The sequence below is a fragment of the Stegostoma tigrinum genome, chromosome 18 (assembly GCF_030684315.1).
Source record: "Stegostoma tigrinum isolate sSteTig4 chromosome 18, sSteTig4.hap1, whole genome shotgun sequence".
Lineage (NCBI taxonomy): Eukaryota > Metazoa > Chordata > Chondrichthyes > Orectolobiformes > Stegostomatidae > Stegostoma > Stegostoma tigrinum.
In genome coordinates, this window is record NC_081371.1 from 52051291 (window position 1) to 52067783 (window position 16493).

The 16493-nt window shown below is 41.5% G+C and overlaps 1 protein-coding gene across 7 annotated transcripts in view; it reads right to left on the reverse strand.

Moving 5' to 3' along the window:
* Window positions 1–16493, reverse strand: part of xpot (exportin, tRNA (nuclear export receptor for tRNAs)) — a 55994-nt gene that overhangs the window by 4830 nt on the left and 34671 nt on the right. For all 7 annotated transcript variants that reach the window (XM_059652543.1, XM_059652544.1, XM_059652539.1 and 4 more), the window contains 7 exons: window positions 16174–16412; window positions 13139–13424; window positions 10205–10394; window positions 6291–6407; window positions 6087–6202; window positions 2177–2224; window positions 1967–2038 (listed from right to left, as the gene is read on the reverse strand). In XM_059652543.1, coding sequence (XP_059508526.1) covers window positions 1967–2038; window positions 2177–2224; window positions 6087–6202; window positions 6291–6407; window positions 10205–10394; window positions 13139–13424; window positions 16174–16412 — 1068 coding nt within the window. The remainder of the gene's footprint in view (window positions 1–1966; window positions 2039–2176; window positions 2225–6086; window positions 6203–6290; window positions 6408–10204; window positions 10395–13138; window positions 13425–16173; window positions 16413–16493) is intronic.

Sequence of the window (16493 nt, forward strand, 5' to 3'; positions counted from 1 at the left end):
ATTGAATGATAAAGGAAAATACCTCCTTAATGGATTCTCTTCTATTTAAATGTCCAATGCCCCTAATAGCCCTTTGCAAAATAGCCATTCATATATCCTTTGTTAACTTACTATGTTACCGTCAAGGTTGTTCAACATCAGGGAAATAAAATTTAACTGGGTAATCACTTTACTAAGCTTTGATTTACATGTAGGTACAATTCTGGTTTCCCAGTCAGCTTCTCACTGACTTCTGGTCTGCACCCTGACTTAATTAGGCCAACAGCATGAGTGCATTTAAGGGAAAAATGAGTTAAAATACAAAAAGGGAGAAAAGGTTGAAAAGGACAGATTGATAGGGGAAGAAGAGGAGGTGTGGGAAGCTTGTGAGAAGTATAAATACTGGTGTGGACTAGCTGGGCTGCATACCCTGTACCTCTGCTGTAAATACCACACAAGACTACATATATATCCACACAGAGCTAGAGCTTTAAATTATGGTTCACTTCTGGACTGCAGACTCAAGTTGTCTCGCCAAAAGGTGCTGTTGCTAAATTTCTTGCTGTTGGATGCTTGAGTACAATCCCTGATCCCTCATCAGCTTTCTGAGATGTAGCTTATGGAGATGATTTCTGAAGAGGAATCAGATTAGATTTGAAATGTTAACTCTACTTTCTCTCCACAGGTACTGCCGGAACTGAGTTTCTTCACCACTTTCTGAAGAAGTGGATCTCTAAATTAGAAAGAACTGGTAGTGGTGGAGGGGATGGGGGTGGAGGGGATGGGGGAAGACAGACTTAGCATTAGGACACACTCAATAAAATAAAACAATTTTACCCAAGCAGGACAGTGTTAACTTTATAAACAAATCTCATCTTGCCAGATTTCGCAGAATTGTTTGGGGTCTTGGATGGAGGCGACAGGGGAGATGTCGGGACAGTTGTAGCACCTCCTTGCATTTGCAGGGAAAGGTACTGGATGTGGGAGGAAGGGTTGGTGGGGAGTGTGGAAATGATGAGGGAGTTGAAGAGTGAACTTACCCTGCAGAAAGCGGACAGGAGTGGGGAGGGGAAATATCTTTTTGGTGGCGTTTTTGTTTTCTGATAGTCAGAACATTATTTGGAGTCCATGGGGGATGAGCTGGCTGCGTAAACAGGCACTGAGGAGAAAGCCTGGCTGTAGAAACGAGATTGTTTCAATACCACCACTACCACACCCAGTACCTTTCCCTGCAACCACAAGAGGTGCTACACCTGCCCCTACACCTCCCCTCTGTCCTAGGCCCAAACAGTCCTTCAAAATCCAGCAGAGATTCACCTGCACTTCATCTAACCTCATCTACTGCATCCATGGCTGCTGATCAGATCTTCTCTATATCAGTCAGACCAAACACAAGCTCAAGGACTGGTTTGCGGAACATCTGCGCTCTGCTTGCGCCAACCAACCGACCTTCCAGTTGCCATCCACTTTAACTTCCCCTCCCACTCCCCTAGTGACATGTCCATCCCTGGTCTCTTCCACTGTCAGCGAGGCCAAACATAAACTGGAGGAACAATGCCTGACATTTCGCCTTGGGAACCTGAATGTTGACTTTAATCAGGTTCAAAAATCTCTCCACCCCCAACCTGTCCATCTTCTGACTCACCTATCCACTCCACCCTTCCCACTGATCAATCACAAAAACTCCCTACCTGCATCTTACCTACCCTCCTATTTATCTATGGGGTCCCTTCCCCAGTCCTGACGAAGGGTTTTCACCCAAAAAGTTTGCTTTCCTGCTCCACACTTATTGACTCTAGATTCCAGCATCTGCAGTCCTTAGTGTCCTGTTTATTGCAGGGAATTGATCCCTAGACTAGATGATCAATTGTCTTTAAAAGCCTCTTAAAATTCAGCTCCAAAATGGTTATGTGCAAGATCTATTGTAACCCATGAAAAAAAATTAAAATATGATAGAAATTCCAAGAATTCAAAACAAAAATCTCACTTGTATTATTTCTGGGGCTACCTGCAATGACTGCAGGTATTCTTGCTGAAGATACTGGATGAATTCAGGTCCCTAAAATGCAGGAACAACAGCACAGAAACACGACAGTTAGGTTCAAATCAAGGTGAAAGTATAATTCAAAACAAATTTATTTCAGCAATTTATTAAAATCCAGCACAGACCACTAATACTAGAATGAAAGACCATTACCCTTTTGAGATGAATAGTTTTCAATGTTACGGCACATTCTGATAAAGCCTGTTCAGAGACAAAAGATTGAAGAAAATACGGTTTCAGAATTTGCCACACTAAATTGTTGCTGTTTATGTGTGTGATCATGTTTTGGCCACTAAACATAGTGGATGGCAAAAACCAAGAGATGACAGACAAACATGTTTATTAAAAAACAAAAAAAACTTCACCCAGCAACTATCTCCAATCATTAGCAATTGCCTGCAGAATCCCAGATTATCCAACTTCAGCGAGGTGTTATTAGCTGAGTGAAACTTCTTTGAAGGTCAGGCTGAGATTCGAAATAGCAGCACACTTAATTAAGCTACTCTCCACCTTAAACAACCACTTTCACAGTGGCTGAAGTGTTACTGTCTACAAGATAGACTGCAACTCAGTTATTTCAACAGCATCTTCCAAATCACTGAACTCTTAACATCTAAAAAGACAAGGGCAGCAGATACATTGAACACCACTACGTTGAAATTCCTCGTCAAGTATACATGTTATAATCTGGAACTAAATTACTATGCCTTCACCGTCACTGGGAAAAATACTGGAACTCCCTTTCTAACAGCAAGTCCATGCCTCTAAACCCCAAGGACTGCAGCAAATCAAGAAGGTTTCTCATTAACTTCTCCAGGGCAAGTAGAGATGGGCAACAAATGCTGGCCCGTCCGCAACATGCACATTCCATGAATGACTAAAAATAATAGGACTTTTTAAAATATAATTTATTATTTGCATACAAGTTAGGAAGCATGGACTGGGAGCAGTTGTTCCATGGTAAGGGAACTATAGACATGTGGAGACGGTTTAAGGAACAGTTGTTGGGAGTGATGAGTGAATATGTCCCTCTGAGACATGCAAGAAGGGGCAAGATTAAGGAACCTTGGATGACGAGAGCGGTGGAGCTTCTAGTGAAAAGGAATAAGGTAGCTTACATAAGGCGGAGGAAGCTAGGGTCAAGTTCAGCTAGAGAGGATTACATGCAGGCAAGGAAGGAGCTCAAAAATGGTCTGAGGAGAGCCAGGAGGGGGCACGAGAAAGGCTTGGCAGAAGGAATCCGGGAAAACACAAAGGCATTTTACACTTACGTGAGGAATAAGAGAATGGTCAAAGAAAGAGTAGGGCCGATCAGGGATAGCATAGGGAACTTGTGTGTGGAGCCTGAGGAGGTAGGGGAAGCCCTAAATGAGTTTTTTGCTTCTGTCTTTACGAAAGAAACCAACTTTGTAGTGAATGAAACCTTTGAAGAGCAGGTGTGCATGCTGGAATGGATAGAGATAGACGAAGCTGATGTGCTGAAAATTTTGTCAAACATTAAGATTGACAAGTCGCCAGGCCCGGATCAGATTTGTCCTCGGCTGCTTTGGGAAGCGAGAAATGCAATTGCTTTGCCACTTGCGAAGATCTTTGCATCCTCGCTCTCCACTGGAGTCGTACCTGAGGACTGGAGAGAGGCAAATGTAATTCCTCTCTTCAAGAAAGGAAATAGGGAAATCCCCGGCAATTATAGACCGGTAAGTCTCACGTCTGTCGTCTGCAAGGTGTTAGAAAGGATTCTGAGGGATAAGATTTATGACCATCTGGAAGAGCATGGCTTGATCAAATACAGTCAACACGGCTTTGTAAGGGGTAGGTCATGCCTTACAAACCTTATCGAGTTTTTTGAGGATGTGACTAGAAAGGTTGATGAGGGTCGAGCTGTGGATGTGGTGTATATGGACTTCAGTAAGGCATTTGATAAGGTTCCCCATGGTAGGCTCATTCAGAAGGTCAGGAGGAATGGGATACAGGGGAACTTAGCTGTCTGGATACAGAATTGGCTGGCCAACAGAAGACAGCGAGTGGTAGTAGAAGGAAAATATTCTGCCTGGAAGTCAGTGGTGAGTGGAGTTCCACAGGGCTCTGTCCTTGGGCCTCTACTGTTTGTAATTTTTATTAATGACTTGGACGAGGGAATTGAAGGATGGGTCAGCAAGTTTGCAGACGACACAAAGGTCGGAGGTGTCGTTGACAGTGTAGAGGGCTGTTGTAGGCTGCAGCGGGACATTGACAGGATGCAGAGATGGGCTGAGAGGTGGCAGATGGAGTTCAACCTGGATAAATGCGAGGTGATGCATTTTGGAAGGTCGAATTTGAAAGCTGAGTACAGGATTAAGGATAGGATTCTTGGCAGCGTGGAGGAACAGAGGGATCTTGGTGTGCAGATACATAGATCCCTTAAAATGGCCACCCAAGTGGACAGGGTTGTTAAGAAAGCATATGGTGTTTTGGCTTTCATTAACAGGGGGATTGAGTTTAAGAGTCGTGAGATCTTGTTGCAGCTCTATAAAACTTCGGTTAGACCGCACTTGGAATACTGCATCCAGTTCTGGTCGCCGTATTATAGGAAAGATGTGGATGCTTTGGAGAGGGTTCAGAGGAGGTTTACCAGGATGCTGCCTGGACTGGAGGGCTTATCTTATGAAGAGAGGTTGACTGAGCTTGGTCTCTTTTCATTGGAGAAAAGGAGGAGGAGAGGGGACCTAATTGAGGTATACAAGATAATGAGAGGCATAGATAGAGTTGATAGCCAGAGACTATTTCCCAGGGCAGAAATGGCTAGCACGAGGGGTCATAGTTTTAAGCTGGTTGGTGGAAAGTATCGAGGGGATGTCAGAGGCAGGTTCTTTACGCAGAGAGTTGTGAGAGCATGGAATGCGTTGCCAGCAGCAGTTGTGGAAGCAAGGTCATTGGGGTCATTTAAGAGACTGCTGGACATGCATATGGTCACAGAAATTTGAGGGTGCATACATGAGGATCAATGGTCGGCACAACATTGTGGGCTGAAGGGCCTGTTCTGTGCTGTACTGTTCTATGTTCTATATACAATTCCAGTCAACTAAATTACAGCTTGAACAAGCCAATCAGTCCTTCTGACCTATGCTGGCATTCATGCTTCATACAAACCTTGTTTAATCCATTTGTTTCTCAATGTGCTCATCTAGCTTCCATTTAAATGCATCTATGCCATTTGCCCCAACTACTCTAGGTAGTAGCATGTCAATCTATTCAATCTCTTTGATGATCAGTCTCTTGAATTATTTACCTGCAGGAGGATTTAAAATTCAATATAAAAAAGCATGGAGTTGAAAATTAGTCTCACTACTAGTGACCATGATGGTATTATCAATTATTGTAAAACCTCAGGTTCAATAATGTCCTTTAGTGAAGAAAATCTGTCAACCTTATCTGGCCTTGCCTACTTGGGACCCACATCAACATGGCTGACTTTTAACGGGCCTCTGAAAGGGCATTACAAAACACTCAGTGAGTTCAAAGGCAATTAGGTTGGGCAACAAATGCTGGCCCTTCTGCAGATATCCAAATTCAATGAAATATACTGGACTTATTCAGTGACAAATGATTACGGTCATTTGCCTGATACAAATGACTGCCCAAAATCAATACAGAATGTGTGAATGGAAAGGACAATAATTCTTAACTGATTTTGAAGAGCCTGAGCAGATTGTTCCTTAGGTTTCAATTTTTAGGCCATTGCAAACATGATACAGCTAGAAGGGCAACCAAAGAGGTACTGTACCTGCGTCGCATATAGTGTAATGTGCAGGGAACTTTAACTATACAACAGGATAACTTGATGAAATGAGAATCACTATCTACCTATTTTACTTAATATTTCAAATTAATGCACTCTCTCTAATATTGGTTCACAGTCCTGGAACACCCTCCCCAACAGCACAGAAAGTACTGACCACATGGATGGCAGCAGTTCAAGGCAGCAGCTTCTCAAGGGCAAGCAGGGAAGGACAAGAATGAATTAGAAAGATTAGGAAAAACTACATATGGAAGTTATGATTCTAGAATTATATAGAATACATACCAAGACTGTTTGAGCATCAGCCAAATCAAAGGTTTGTTTAAGTGGTGCTAGGAAGCAAGCTGGGACAATATGCTTGTAGATGAAGTCTTCGAATCCTAGGAGGCCATCTTTACCCCCTGGAATTAACAAGATTCAGTTAAACCAGACATTTGGTTACAAGCGAAATAAGAGCTCTCATCAAGTGAGGAAAATTGCAATCCTTACCCCAGAGTTCAACCAGTTTCGAAAGTATGATAAAGCAAGTTTTTTGAGCAATTGGGTCTGGAAATTCAACTGCTCCTTGAATGACTGTAAACAGGACATGTTCAACATTCTGTACACCTGGGAGAGAGACAGAGAGAGTAATTGCACTATTGTAAAAAAAAATTAGGAAGCCTGACATTAATATTCGCCACATGGATCATCTGGTATGGCAAGGCATTGTTAGAATCAAATCTTGACTGGTTCCCTAAACAAAGAAAGCCTTCCAACTTATCAGTATATTGGAAACAGAATACAACACAGTAGTATGATACCAAGTGACACTTTGGAGGTGGCAGGCAGGTTGAGAAAGCAGTTCAATGAGGCCATATTCGAATCCTGGAGCAAAAGCAAAAAGAATTAAAGCTGGAATGTACTTATTAGTTCAGACAACATCTCAGAAGGGGAAACAGTTAATGCATCAGGGTAAGATAATCTTTTATTCACTCTACTAGAAGATCTCTAGCTAAAATGGTAATGGTTTCCCTCTACAGACTACCTTACTCAACAAAAGTTTCCAGAAGTTTATTATTTCTTTTTATTTCAGAATTATAGCATCCACAGTACTTTGTGTTTGTTTAATAGGTTTATAAACAATGGAACAGAGTAGTAAGGCACAGAACAGCATTGGGTTCAGTTTTCCCAAAATACCTTTGAGGACTGTCACATTTGTTTTCTTCCAGCCAAGTGGTCTTTTGTTCAAAAGGAGGAACAGCAAGAAGGTAACAACAAGTCAGTTAGCTTAACAATTGTCATGAGGAAAATGTTAGACGGTATTATTAAAGAAACCATAGCAGGGCGCTTGGAAAACTAAAAGGTGAATCAGCCAGTCAACACTTCTGTGACAGGGAAATCATATCGGAACAATATAACAGAGTCATTTACGTGCTGTGGACAAATGGGAACCAGTGGTTGCACCTGGATTTCCAGAATGCATTTGAGAAGGTGCCTAAGATTATTGTGGAACATAAAAGCTAATTGGTGGTGGAGGAAAACAGCATTGCAAAAACAGAAGTAGGAATAAACTCATCATTTGAGGTTAGAAAAGATGTAACAACTGTACTTGGGGTTCAACTGTTTACAATTTATATATTGTCAAATTTGCTAACCACACAAAGGCAGGTAGGAAAGCAAATTGCAAAGAACATAAGAGGATATGGCATAAAAAACCTAATGTGGTATAATTGGAAACAGTCTATTTTAATAAGAATAAAAGAAGCAAATTAGTGAGCAATTGCAGAGTTCCGTGATGCAGAAGTATCTAGGAGTCCTTATGTGTGAATCACAAAAGATTAGTAAATAGATACAGTGGGTAACTAGAATGTTGTAATTTATCACAAGGGGAATTAAATATACAAGTAGTGAGGTTATGACTCAGTTATACAGAGCATTGTTGAGTCTGTATCTGGTGTATCGTGCACAGGCAGGATGGAAGTCTGCTGGAGGCAGTCAAAAGGTTTGCTAAACTGGGGCGTGGAGTAGGGGTGCTTGACTTACGAGGTAAAATTGGGCAGTCTAGATTTGTATCAGCTGGAATTTTAACAAAACAGAGTGGGGCAACTTGATCGAAAGGTACAAGAATCTTGACAAGTGGATTTGGAGAGATTTTTCTTATAAAGGAAAGATAATACTAACTATCACTGTTTAAAAAAAAAATCAGGAGTTACTCTTTTAGACAGATTGGGGAAATTTTTCTCAATAGTTAGGTGTATTTGGAATTTGCTTCCATCGTCTTTTCAGGAACAGAAGTCCTTGAACATCTTTAAGAGTGGTAGATTCTTGAAGTTAAGCATGGAGCTAAAAGGTCATCAGGATAGGCGGTCTTGCAGATTTGAAGTTTAATCTGATCAGGTGATCTTACTGTATGGTAGAGCAGGTTCAAGGGGCTGAATGACCTATTCCTGCTCCCAGTTCCTATGCTTGTTTTTCTATTCATTCATCCACAGGATGAGGGCATTGCTGGTTGGCCAGCTCTAATTCATCCCTAATTACCAAAATGGCAGTTAAAGATCAATTGAATCACATGTACGCTTGACCAGGGGATGATGGCAGTTTCCATCCCTAAAGCACACTGGCCAACAATTGGCAATGGATTCATGAACACCGTTAGAGTCTGAATTCAATAAAAATTTGGAATTGAAATTCCATCATCTGCCATGTTGGGATTTGAACCTAGGTCCCCAGAACATTGGAATAGGTGTTCTGAGGAAGGGTCACTGGACCCGAAACATTAACTTTTATTTGTTCACAGATGCTGCCAGACCTGCTGAGCTTTTCCAACAACTTTGTTTTTATCCCTAGAATATTACCCAGTCTCTAGATTAACAGTCTACGGATAATAATACCACTAGGGCAGCGCCTCCCCTTAAATTATGGTGAATCTTTATGAAACAGTGGTAAATATGTCCACTTGTGGGATTCACATTTTAGGAAGGATGTGATGGCATTAGAGAGGGTGCAGAAAAGATTGAGAATGAGGTCCCTCATCGCTGGATCCAATTACATGGATATTTTGGAGCTTGAACAGTTCTCCTTCGAGATGGTTAAGAGTAGACTGGACAAGGATATTCATGTTTATGGTGGGTTCAGACAGAACAATACAAAACCATTCCAAGTAGTGGGATATAGAAATGATGAGAATCCTAGGACAGCAACTGAAAGTGAATAGCTAAAGAATGAAAAAAAGGTGACATAAGGAAAATCTTATTTTCACAGCAGGAAAGTGGAGCTTAAGATTATCAGATCAGCCATGATTTCATTAAATAGCAGAGCAGGTTGAATGGCCTACTTCTGTTCCTATGCGTTATTGAAGGTCCCAGATGGAGAATAACTGGCAGGAGAGCCAGAGCTGAGAACATTTTTCGTTTTGGAACTACAGTTGTAATGACCTGATACATGTTGCTTGAAAGAGTGGTTGATGCAAATTCAACAGTAACTTCTGTGATGGTACAGGTGTTTTTGAAAAGAGATATGTTCTGTGCTGTTTTTCTCTTGCACAGGGGTTTGCCACAGCGGTGCCAGAATTTCTGCTTCACAACTGCAGTTGGTAGGCAGCTTTTGAGTTCTCCCCGGGTGATCTTTTAAAATGAGACAAAAGAATCATCAGCAGTCAGGGTTAGGGCTCCCACGCACACAGGATGGGTTTTAGTTTTTCTTGCAGTTTGAGTTAGTTGAAGATTTTCTGATGGCTGCTAAGCAAAAGGCTCGAGTTTGCAGCTGCTACAGTGAAGTTCAAGCTGAGAGGCATCCTCTTAAAAATCAAAAAAGCGTAGATTTTTTCTTTGTCCTGGGCTGGAGAGAGACAGCACGTGCAGACTACTGTTTTGCTGAATTATATTTTTGCCAAAGGGTGTGTTTATTGGATGCTGCCTGTATTGGAACAGTTGACGATTAGCGGTTAAATAATACATTTTCTTAATTATTTCAACAGACTTAAGATGATGCCAATTTTTTTTTGTATTTGAACCATGTCATAATATTAAAAATGTGATTTAATTAAAGTCTAGTCATGGACCGAACAAATGATATCTGAACACAACACCTTACACTCATCTTTGATGAAGTATAAAAGTTAGGCTCTAAGCCAACTCTTCACTATATTTGGGGAGGGGTCGGTCTGGTCTGGTCCATTACACTTGCAAAAGAATTTTGGATAAATACCTGAATAGTAAACATTGCCAGGGCTATACAAGAAAAACAATAGGAACAGTACTAATTGGATAGCCCATTTGCTGAGCTGCCTGAATGGCCTCCTTCGGTTAGATATAAATGTGTGTGCACGCATATGATTTTATTTTAAAAAGCAACATTAGTCATTATAAAGGGTTGGAGAGGAGGGGAAACAAATGACTCTTTTGAACATTTACAAACTCATTTACCTTGATTAGCAATGACTTCACTCATTCCACTTCCTGTAACAGTTTGTAGAAATGCAAAATAACTTCTGCGGAGCATCTGGTTTTCAAGTGCCGCAGTTTGGTCATTTTCTTCTGCCGGCCGTGATAATACTTCAAATATAGCTTGAACCAATGGCATAAATATTTGTTGCAAAAATGGTGAAATCTGTGTCTGTGGAAAGGAAGGCGGTTGGCAAAAACACAAAACAGCAATATTTTACCAAATGTAGAGAGTAATTACAATATTGTGATGAAAGGTAGTCATTTAAAACAGGATATGGTTTTAAAAAAGGCTATGAACAATTCAACATAGAATAACATTTAGAACTAAGCATGTTTTCTCTTACAAAGTGAATATTATTGGGCCAGTTGCACAATATAACAAGTAAAAGCCAAACCTCAACCATTGTTCATGAGAAAGCAAGAGCAAAGCAGGACAAAAATTGTTATATACAGTTTCGCACACGACTGTGTTCCAAATCTGTGGGGTCCCAAGTCTGAGCTGAGTTCTCCGTATTACACTAATTGTTCAACACAATATAATACTGCCTTTGAGTACTTTGTGTACAGCTCTGGTTGCCACATGACCATAAGGACGTGGAGGCTTTGGAGAGGGTACAAACACCGTTTACAAGGATGTTGCCTAGTTTGGAGGGTATTAGCTATGAGGAGAGATTGGTCAAATGGGTTTGTTTTCACTTGAATGAAGCACGAAGGGCAATCTGATACAAGTTTATAAAATTATGAGAGGCATGGATAGAATGGATAGTTGGAGTCTTTTTCCCCAGGATAGAAATATCAATTTGTAGGGGCATAGGTTAAAAGATAAAAGGGGTAAGTTTAGACGAGATCAGACATCAGAATCCCTGTAGTGTGGAAGCAGGCTATCAAGTCCAGACCAACCCTCCAAGGAGCAGCCCACCCAGAGCCAAACCCCTACACCTCACCTCACCCATGGCTGATTCACATCAACTACACATCCCTGGACATTATGGGAAATTTAGCATGGCAAATGCATGTAACCTGAAAATCTTGGGACTGTGGGAGGAAACCTACATAGACACATGGAGAACGTGCAAACTTTACAAAAAGCCACCCAAGGCTTGAATCAAACCCAGGTCTCTGGCACAGTGCTAACCACTGAGCCACAATGCCACCCCAGATGAGAGAGAAAGGTTTTTGACATTCAGGGTGATACATGCCTGTAATGCACTGCCAGGGTAGGGTTGAGGCAGTTACAATAGCACCACCTAAGATGCATCTTGACAGATACAAGTATTTTATTAATTGACACCTATGGAACCAGGACTCCACTGGTTGACCAGATATTCCGGTTGATAAAGCGATCCACACAATCAATGTGAGAACACACACACTATGTAATGGAAATGTAATGAGGGGGTATATGCATCACGGTTATACTTACAGCATAATTCACTTACATAAAACTTAACGCGAGACAGCATTCTTACTCGTACCCTCAAAACTGACTACTTGGATATCACAGATATTGCGATAATACAGCAGACATCTTGTATTTCAGGTATGTGATTTTTGCTGGTTTATCAGATGCCAATTCGAACAAATAGGCAGGGAATGGAGGGATACAGACCTCAGAGGCAAATTTTTTAATTTAGAAAGGCATGTGTTGGTGCAGTCTTGGTGGGCTGAAGGGCCTGTTCTTTGAACTACTTTATTGTCCATTCCTAATGGTTCTGAAGAAGGGAGTAGTGAGCTGCCTCTTGAACCACTGCAGTTCGTGGGTTGTAGGAACATCTGTTAGCAAGGGAATTCCAAGATTTTGATCTAGCAACAGTGAAAGGACAATACAGTTCTAAGTCAGGTTTTTTTTGGGGGGTTTGGTATTGATGTCCCATGCATTTGCTGCCCTTTACATTTTAGGTATGAGAGGTTGTGGCTTTGGAAGGTGCCGTCACATGTATGAACCTTGGTGAGTTGCTGTAGTGGATTGTACACACTGCTGCCACTCTGTGGTGAAAGGAGTGAATGCAGATGGTGGATGGGATGTCAGTCATAGGGGCTTCTTTGTTCTGGATGGTGTCAAACTGGAGTCTCGTTGCAGAGGGTGAATGCACAGTGAGTTATTCTTCAAAGAATGCCTTGTCTCTGATTCAACTATTTAAGTTCAGTTCTGTTCGTGGTCAAAGGTAAATTCTAGGATGTTGATACGACAGGAATCAGTGATGATAACGCCATTGAATGTCAAGGGCAACAGATTCTCTTTTATTGGGGATGGCATTATCCGGCATTTGCATGGTGCTGATGTTAATTGCCACTAAACAGCCGATGTCTGGATGTTGTCCAAATTTTACTGTACGTGGACATCAACTGTTTCAGTATAAGGTGCCGTGAACAACGCTGAACATTGCTTGCTGATGATTGCACATCATACTTCTGACCTTACGATACAGGGAGTGACAAGGAAATATTAGCTGAAGTAAGTCGACCCACGATGTGATTTGAAAAAATGAACTTGAGTGCTTGTCTTCAGGACCTCTCCAATCATTCCACATAGTTATTTTTTAAAAATTGTGTTAATTTAAACAGAGGAGTCCCATAAATTATAATGAAGTAAGGTGAGCGTTATGCCACTAATTGAGGGATAAACACTGCCAAGAAAGATCAGGGCAACACCATCTTTGAATAAAGTCACAGGCTGGTTTGTATCCAACTAAGCAGGCATACCAAAAATAGCTTTAACACCTCACCTGAAAGCTGCACCTCCAACAATGCAGCACTCCCTCATTACTACAGTACATGCTGGCCTTTCATGTTCAATTCTGAGTGGGACTTGCGCATAATGTTCCAACTCAAAAGTGTGTTACCACTTAGCAAAGCTGGCATTTGGCTTTATAAGTCTCAAACTACTTCCTAAAATGAGACTAAACACAGTACCTTAAACTTTGCTGTGATTTGATTAATAAGAGGAATAAATTCCTGAAGGTCCTTTGCCTCACAGTCCTTAAGCATGTGTTCTGAGGCAGTAGGAATGAATGGAAGAACTTCTTCCTCTAAGCAAATGATCATTCTGTGAAGAAAGGTCCGTACACCACTTCGCAGAACTTCCTTCTGCAAGGCGCAACTTAGAGCTGGCAGGAATGTTTGCAGGCAGTCTCTGTACACTTCAGAGCAGCCACACTGCTTCACTGTCTGCTTGTTACTGAAGGCCTTACTGGTCCGGCTGAAAATAAGAGAAACAGAATAAACAATGTGATAGGTCAAGTCCTCCTCCTGCTTACTATGAGGAAAAGTGTAGTCAAGTGTGGGAGTCAGCAGGTATGTAATAGACAGCCTATCTCCAGAAATGGAAACAGAGAAGTCAAGGGAGGGAAGAGTCATGGATGGATCAGTGAAAGAGAGATGGAAATTGGAAGCAAAATTATGAGTTTTTCCAAATTAGGATGAAAGTAGGAAGCAGCCCTGAGCTACTCAGGAGTGAGTTGTGAGAGGGTGCAAAGCAAAAAAGGGGAGTGAAAGTGAACATGGAATGTTTAAAGGAAAAAAAAAAGCAAAGAGCTTTCAGATCATCTTCAGAGGGCATGGACTTGAAAAGAATGCATATTCATGGTGAAAAGGAACTGAGTGCAAAGTGCAAAGTGCAAAGGAACTGGGTGCAGCCAGGAAGCTGGAAACGGTAGACCAGACATAAAGCATCAGAAGAATCACAAATATAAGTGGGAAGAGATCGGATGAGGGGAGAAAGAAGATTGACAGAAATGAGTTCAATGGGGCATGAACAGGCTGAAAATGGGCCTGCCATGCAGAGTTGGGAACTACGAGAACTATTAAACTAAAATACAAGTCTCCTGGATCACACAGTTAATCTGAAATGTAGCTCATATCCAAAATGCTTCAAATAATTAAAGCCTGCATCATTTGCAGATAACAGTTTGATTGTGAGGATTGCTGGAGTAAAATAAGGCAGAATTCAAGCAGAAACCTTTGAAACTATTAGGATTGAAAATTGGCTGGCTGACAGGAAGCAAAGAGTAGTGATAAACGGGTCCCTTTTGCAATGGCAGGCAGTGACCAGTGGGGTACCACAAGGTTTGGTGCTGGGACCGCAGCTGTTTACGATATATATTAATGATATAGACACAGGCATTAGAAGTAATATTAGCAAATTTGCTGATGACACAAAGTTGGGTGGCAGTGTGAAATCTGAGGAGCATGTTATTAGAATACAGGGTGACTTGGACAGGCTAGGTGAGTGGACGGATGCATGGCAGATGCAGTTTAATGTGGACAAATGTGTGGTTATACACTTTGGTGGCAAGAACAGGAAGGCAGAATACTATCTAAATGGAGTCAAGTTAGGTAAAGGGGAAGCACAACGAGATCTAGGTGTTCTTGTACATCAGTCAATGAAAGCAAGCATGCAGGTACAGCAGGTAGTGAAGAAAGCTAATAGCATGCTGGCCTTCATCACAAGAGGAATTGAGTATAGGAGCAAAGAGGTCCTTCTGCAGCTGTACAGGGCCCTGGTGAGACCGCACCTGGAGTACTGTGTGCAGTTTTGGTCTCCCAATTTGAGGAAGGACATTCTTGCTATTGAGGGAGTGCAGCGTAGGTTCACAAGGTCAATTCCCGGAATAGCGGGACTATCACACGTTGAAAGATTAGAGCGACTGGGCTTGTATACACTTCAGTTTAGAAGGATGAGAGGGGATCTGATTGAGATGTATAAGATTATTAAGGGATTGGACACTGCGGAGGCAGGAAGCATGTTTCCGCTGATGGGTGAGTCCAGGACCAGAGGACACAGTTTAAAAATAAGGGGTAGGCCATTTAGAACAGAGTTGAGAAAAAACGTCTTCACCCAGAGAGTGGTGGATATATGGAATGCTCTGCTCCAGAAGGCAGTGGAGGCCAACTCTCTGGATGCGTTCAAGAAAGAGATAGACCGAGCTCTTAAAGATAGTGGAATCAAGGATTATGGGGATAAGGCAGGAACAGGATACTGATTGTGGATGATCAGCCATGATCATAATGAATGGTGGTGCTGGCTCGAATGGCCGACTCCAGCACCTATTGTCTATTGAAACAACCGAACATGACAATTTTAGGGCCTTGCAGTTCAGATGAATGAGTTTGTTGGCCTTTCTCAATGTAATTCCCTTGGCAGCAGTGGTCATTTTAATAGATTTTCTCCAAGTACACACAATTGTAGACCCCTTTGTTTTAAAACCATAAATAGGCTATTAAAGCAGTAAATATCCCACAGATTAATTTACTTTATTAAGATAAATGGGGAATAGTTTGCAGAAATGAAAAGGCATAGGCATCCAAAAGGAAAATATACCAAAGAGCTCTATGAAATTCATGTCACTTGGCTGCGGTAATCTTTTCCCCAGGATCAGAAAAGCTCTTTCCCTTTCAAAATTTCAAGATAAGTGGTGCTTTCCCCTGCAAATTTTCAAAGGAACACTATTTTTCAACACTAGGCAGCCATACAAGTTGGGTGTCTTTTAGTCAGCATGGAGAATGGGACAACATGAGCAGTAGAGAACTAGGGATAGCAAAGTAGTCACTCAGAACAACAGGGTGCAAGTGGAAGAAAGAATCTGGCAGTTTAACGGGCAATATACTTTTTAAAAATTAACTCAAGACACAGGCATTACTATTAAAGCCAATATTTGGTCCCAGTTCTTAGTTATCCCCAGGATGATGATGGACATTAGAGCCACTGCAGTCTCAAAAATTCTTCCATAATACAATAATTCAAGATGTTCCAGTTCAACTTTGTTAAAGGAAAGGTGGCATAGGTCCAACTAAGAGTATTCTAGAGAAGTCACATGTCCTAACTACATGAACAAAAGAAGCTAAGCATGAACTCAGAAAATGAGCTCTGTATTCCCAAGGCTTTATGGCATGCCACTTAGTTGTTTCTAAGTGTAAGCATAGAACTTTTAATTAAAAAAGGGGTTAACCTTGCAAAACCCACTGCGTGGTTTAAGCAGTCTGCCAATGCAGCTTGCCTCTCCCCATCCTGCTCCGTTAGAAGTTTCTCCAGAAACACTTTGAATTTTTCCATTAGTGGTGTGAGCAAGTCCCTCATCAAAGCCTGTTTCCTCTCTGCTGGATATTCACTATTCACAATTAATACCCCGGCTGTTTCATAAATAAACAACTGATCATCGCTGCTTAAGAGAGTCTGGAAGCCGTTCTCCTGAAATAGAATGAAAGCAAACCATTACAATATATAGCAACTATCAAAGCAACAGTCAGAATATTATGTACACTGAAAAAA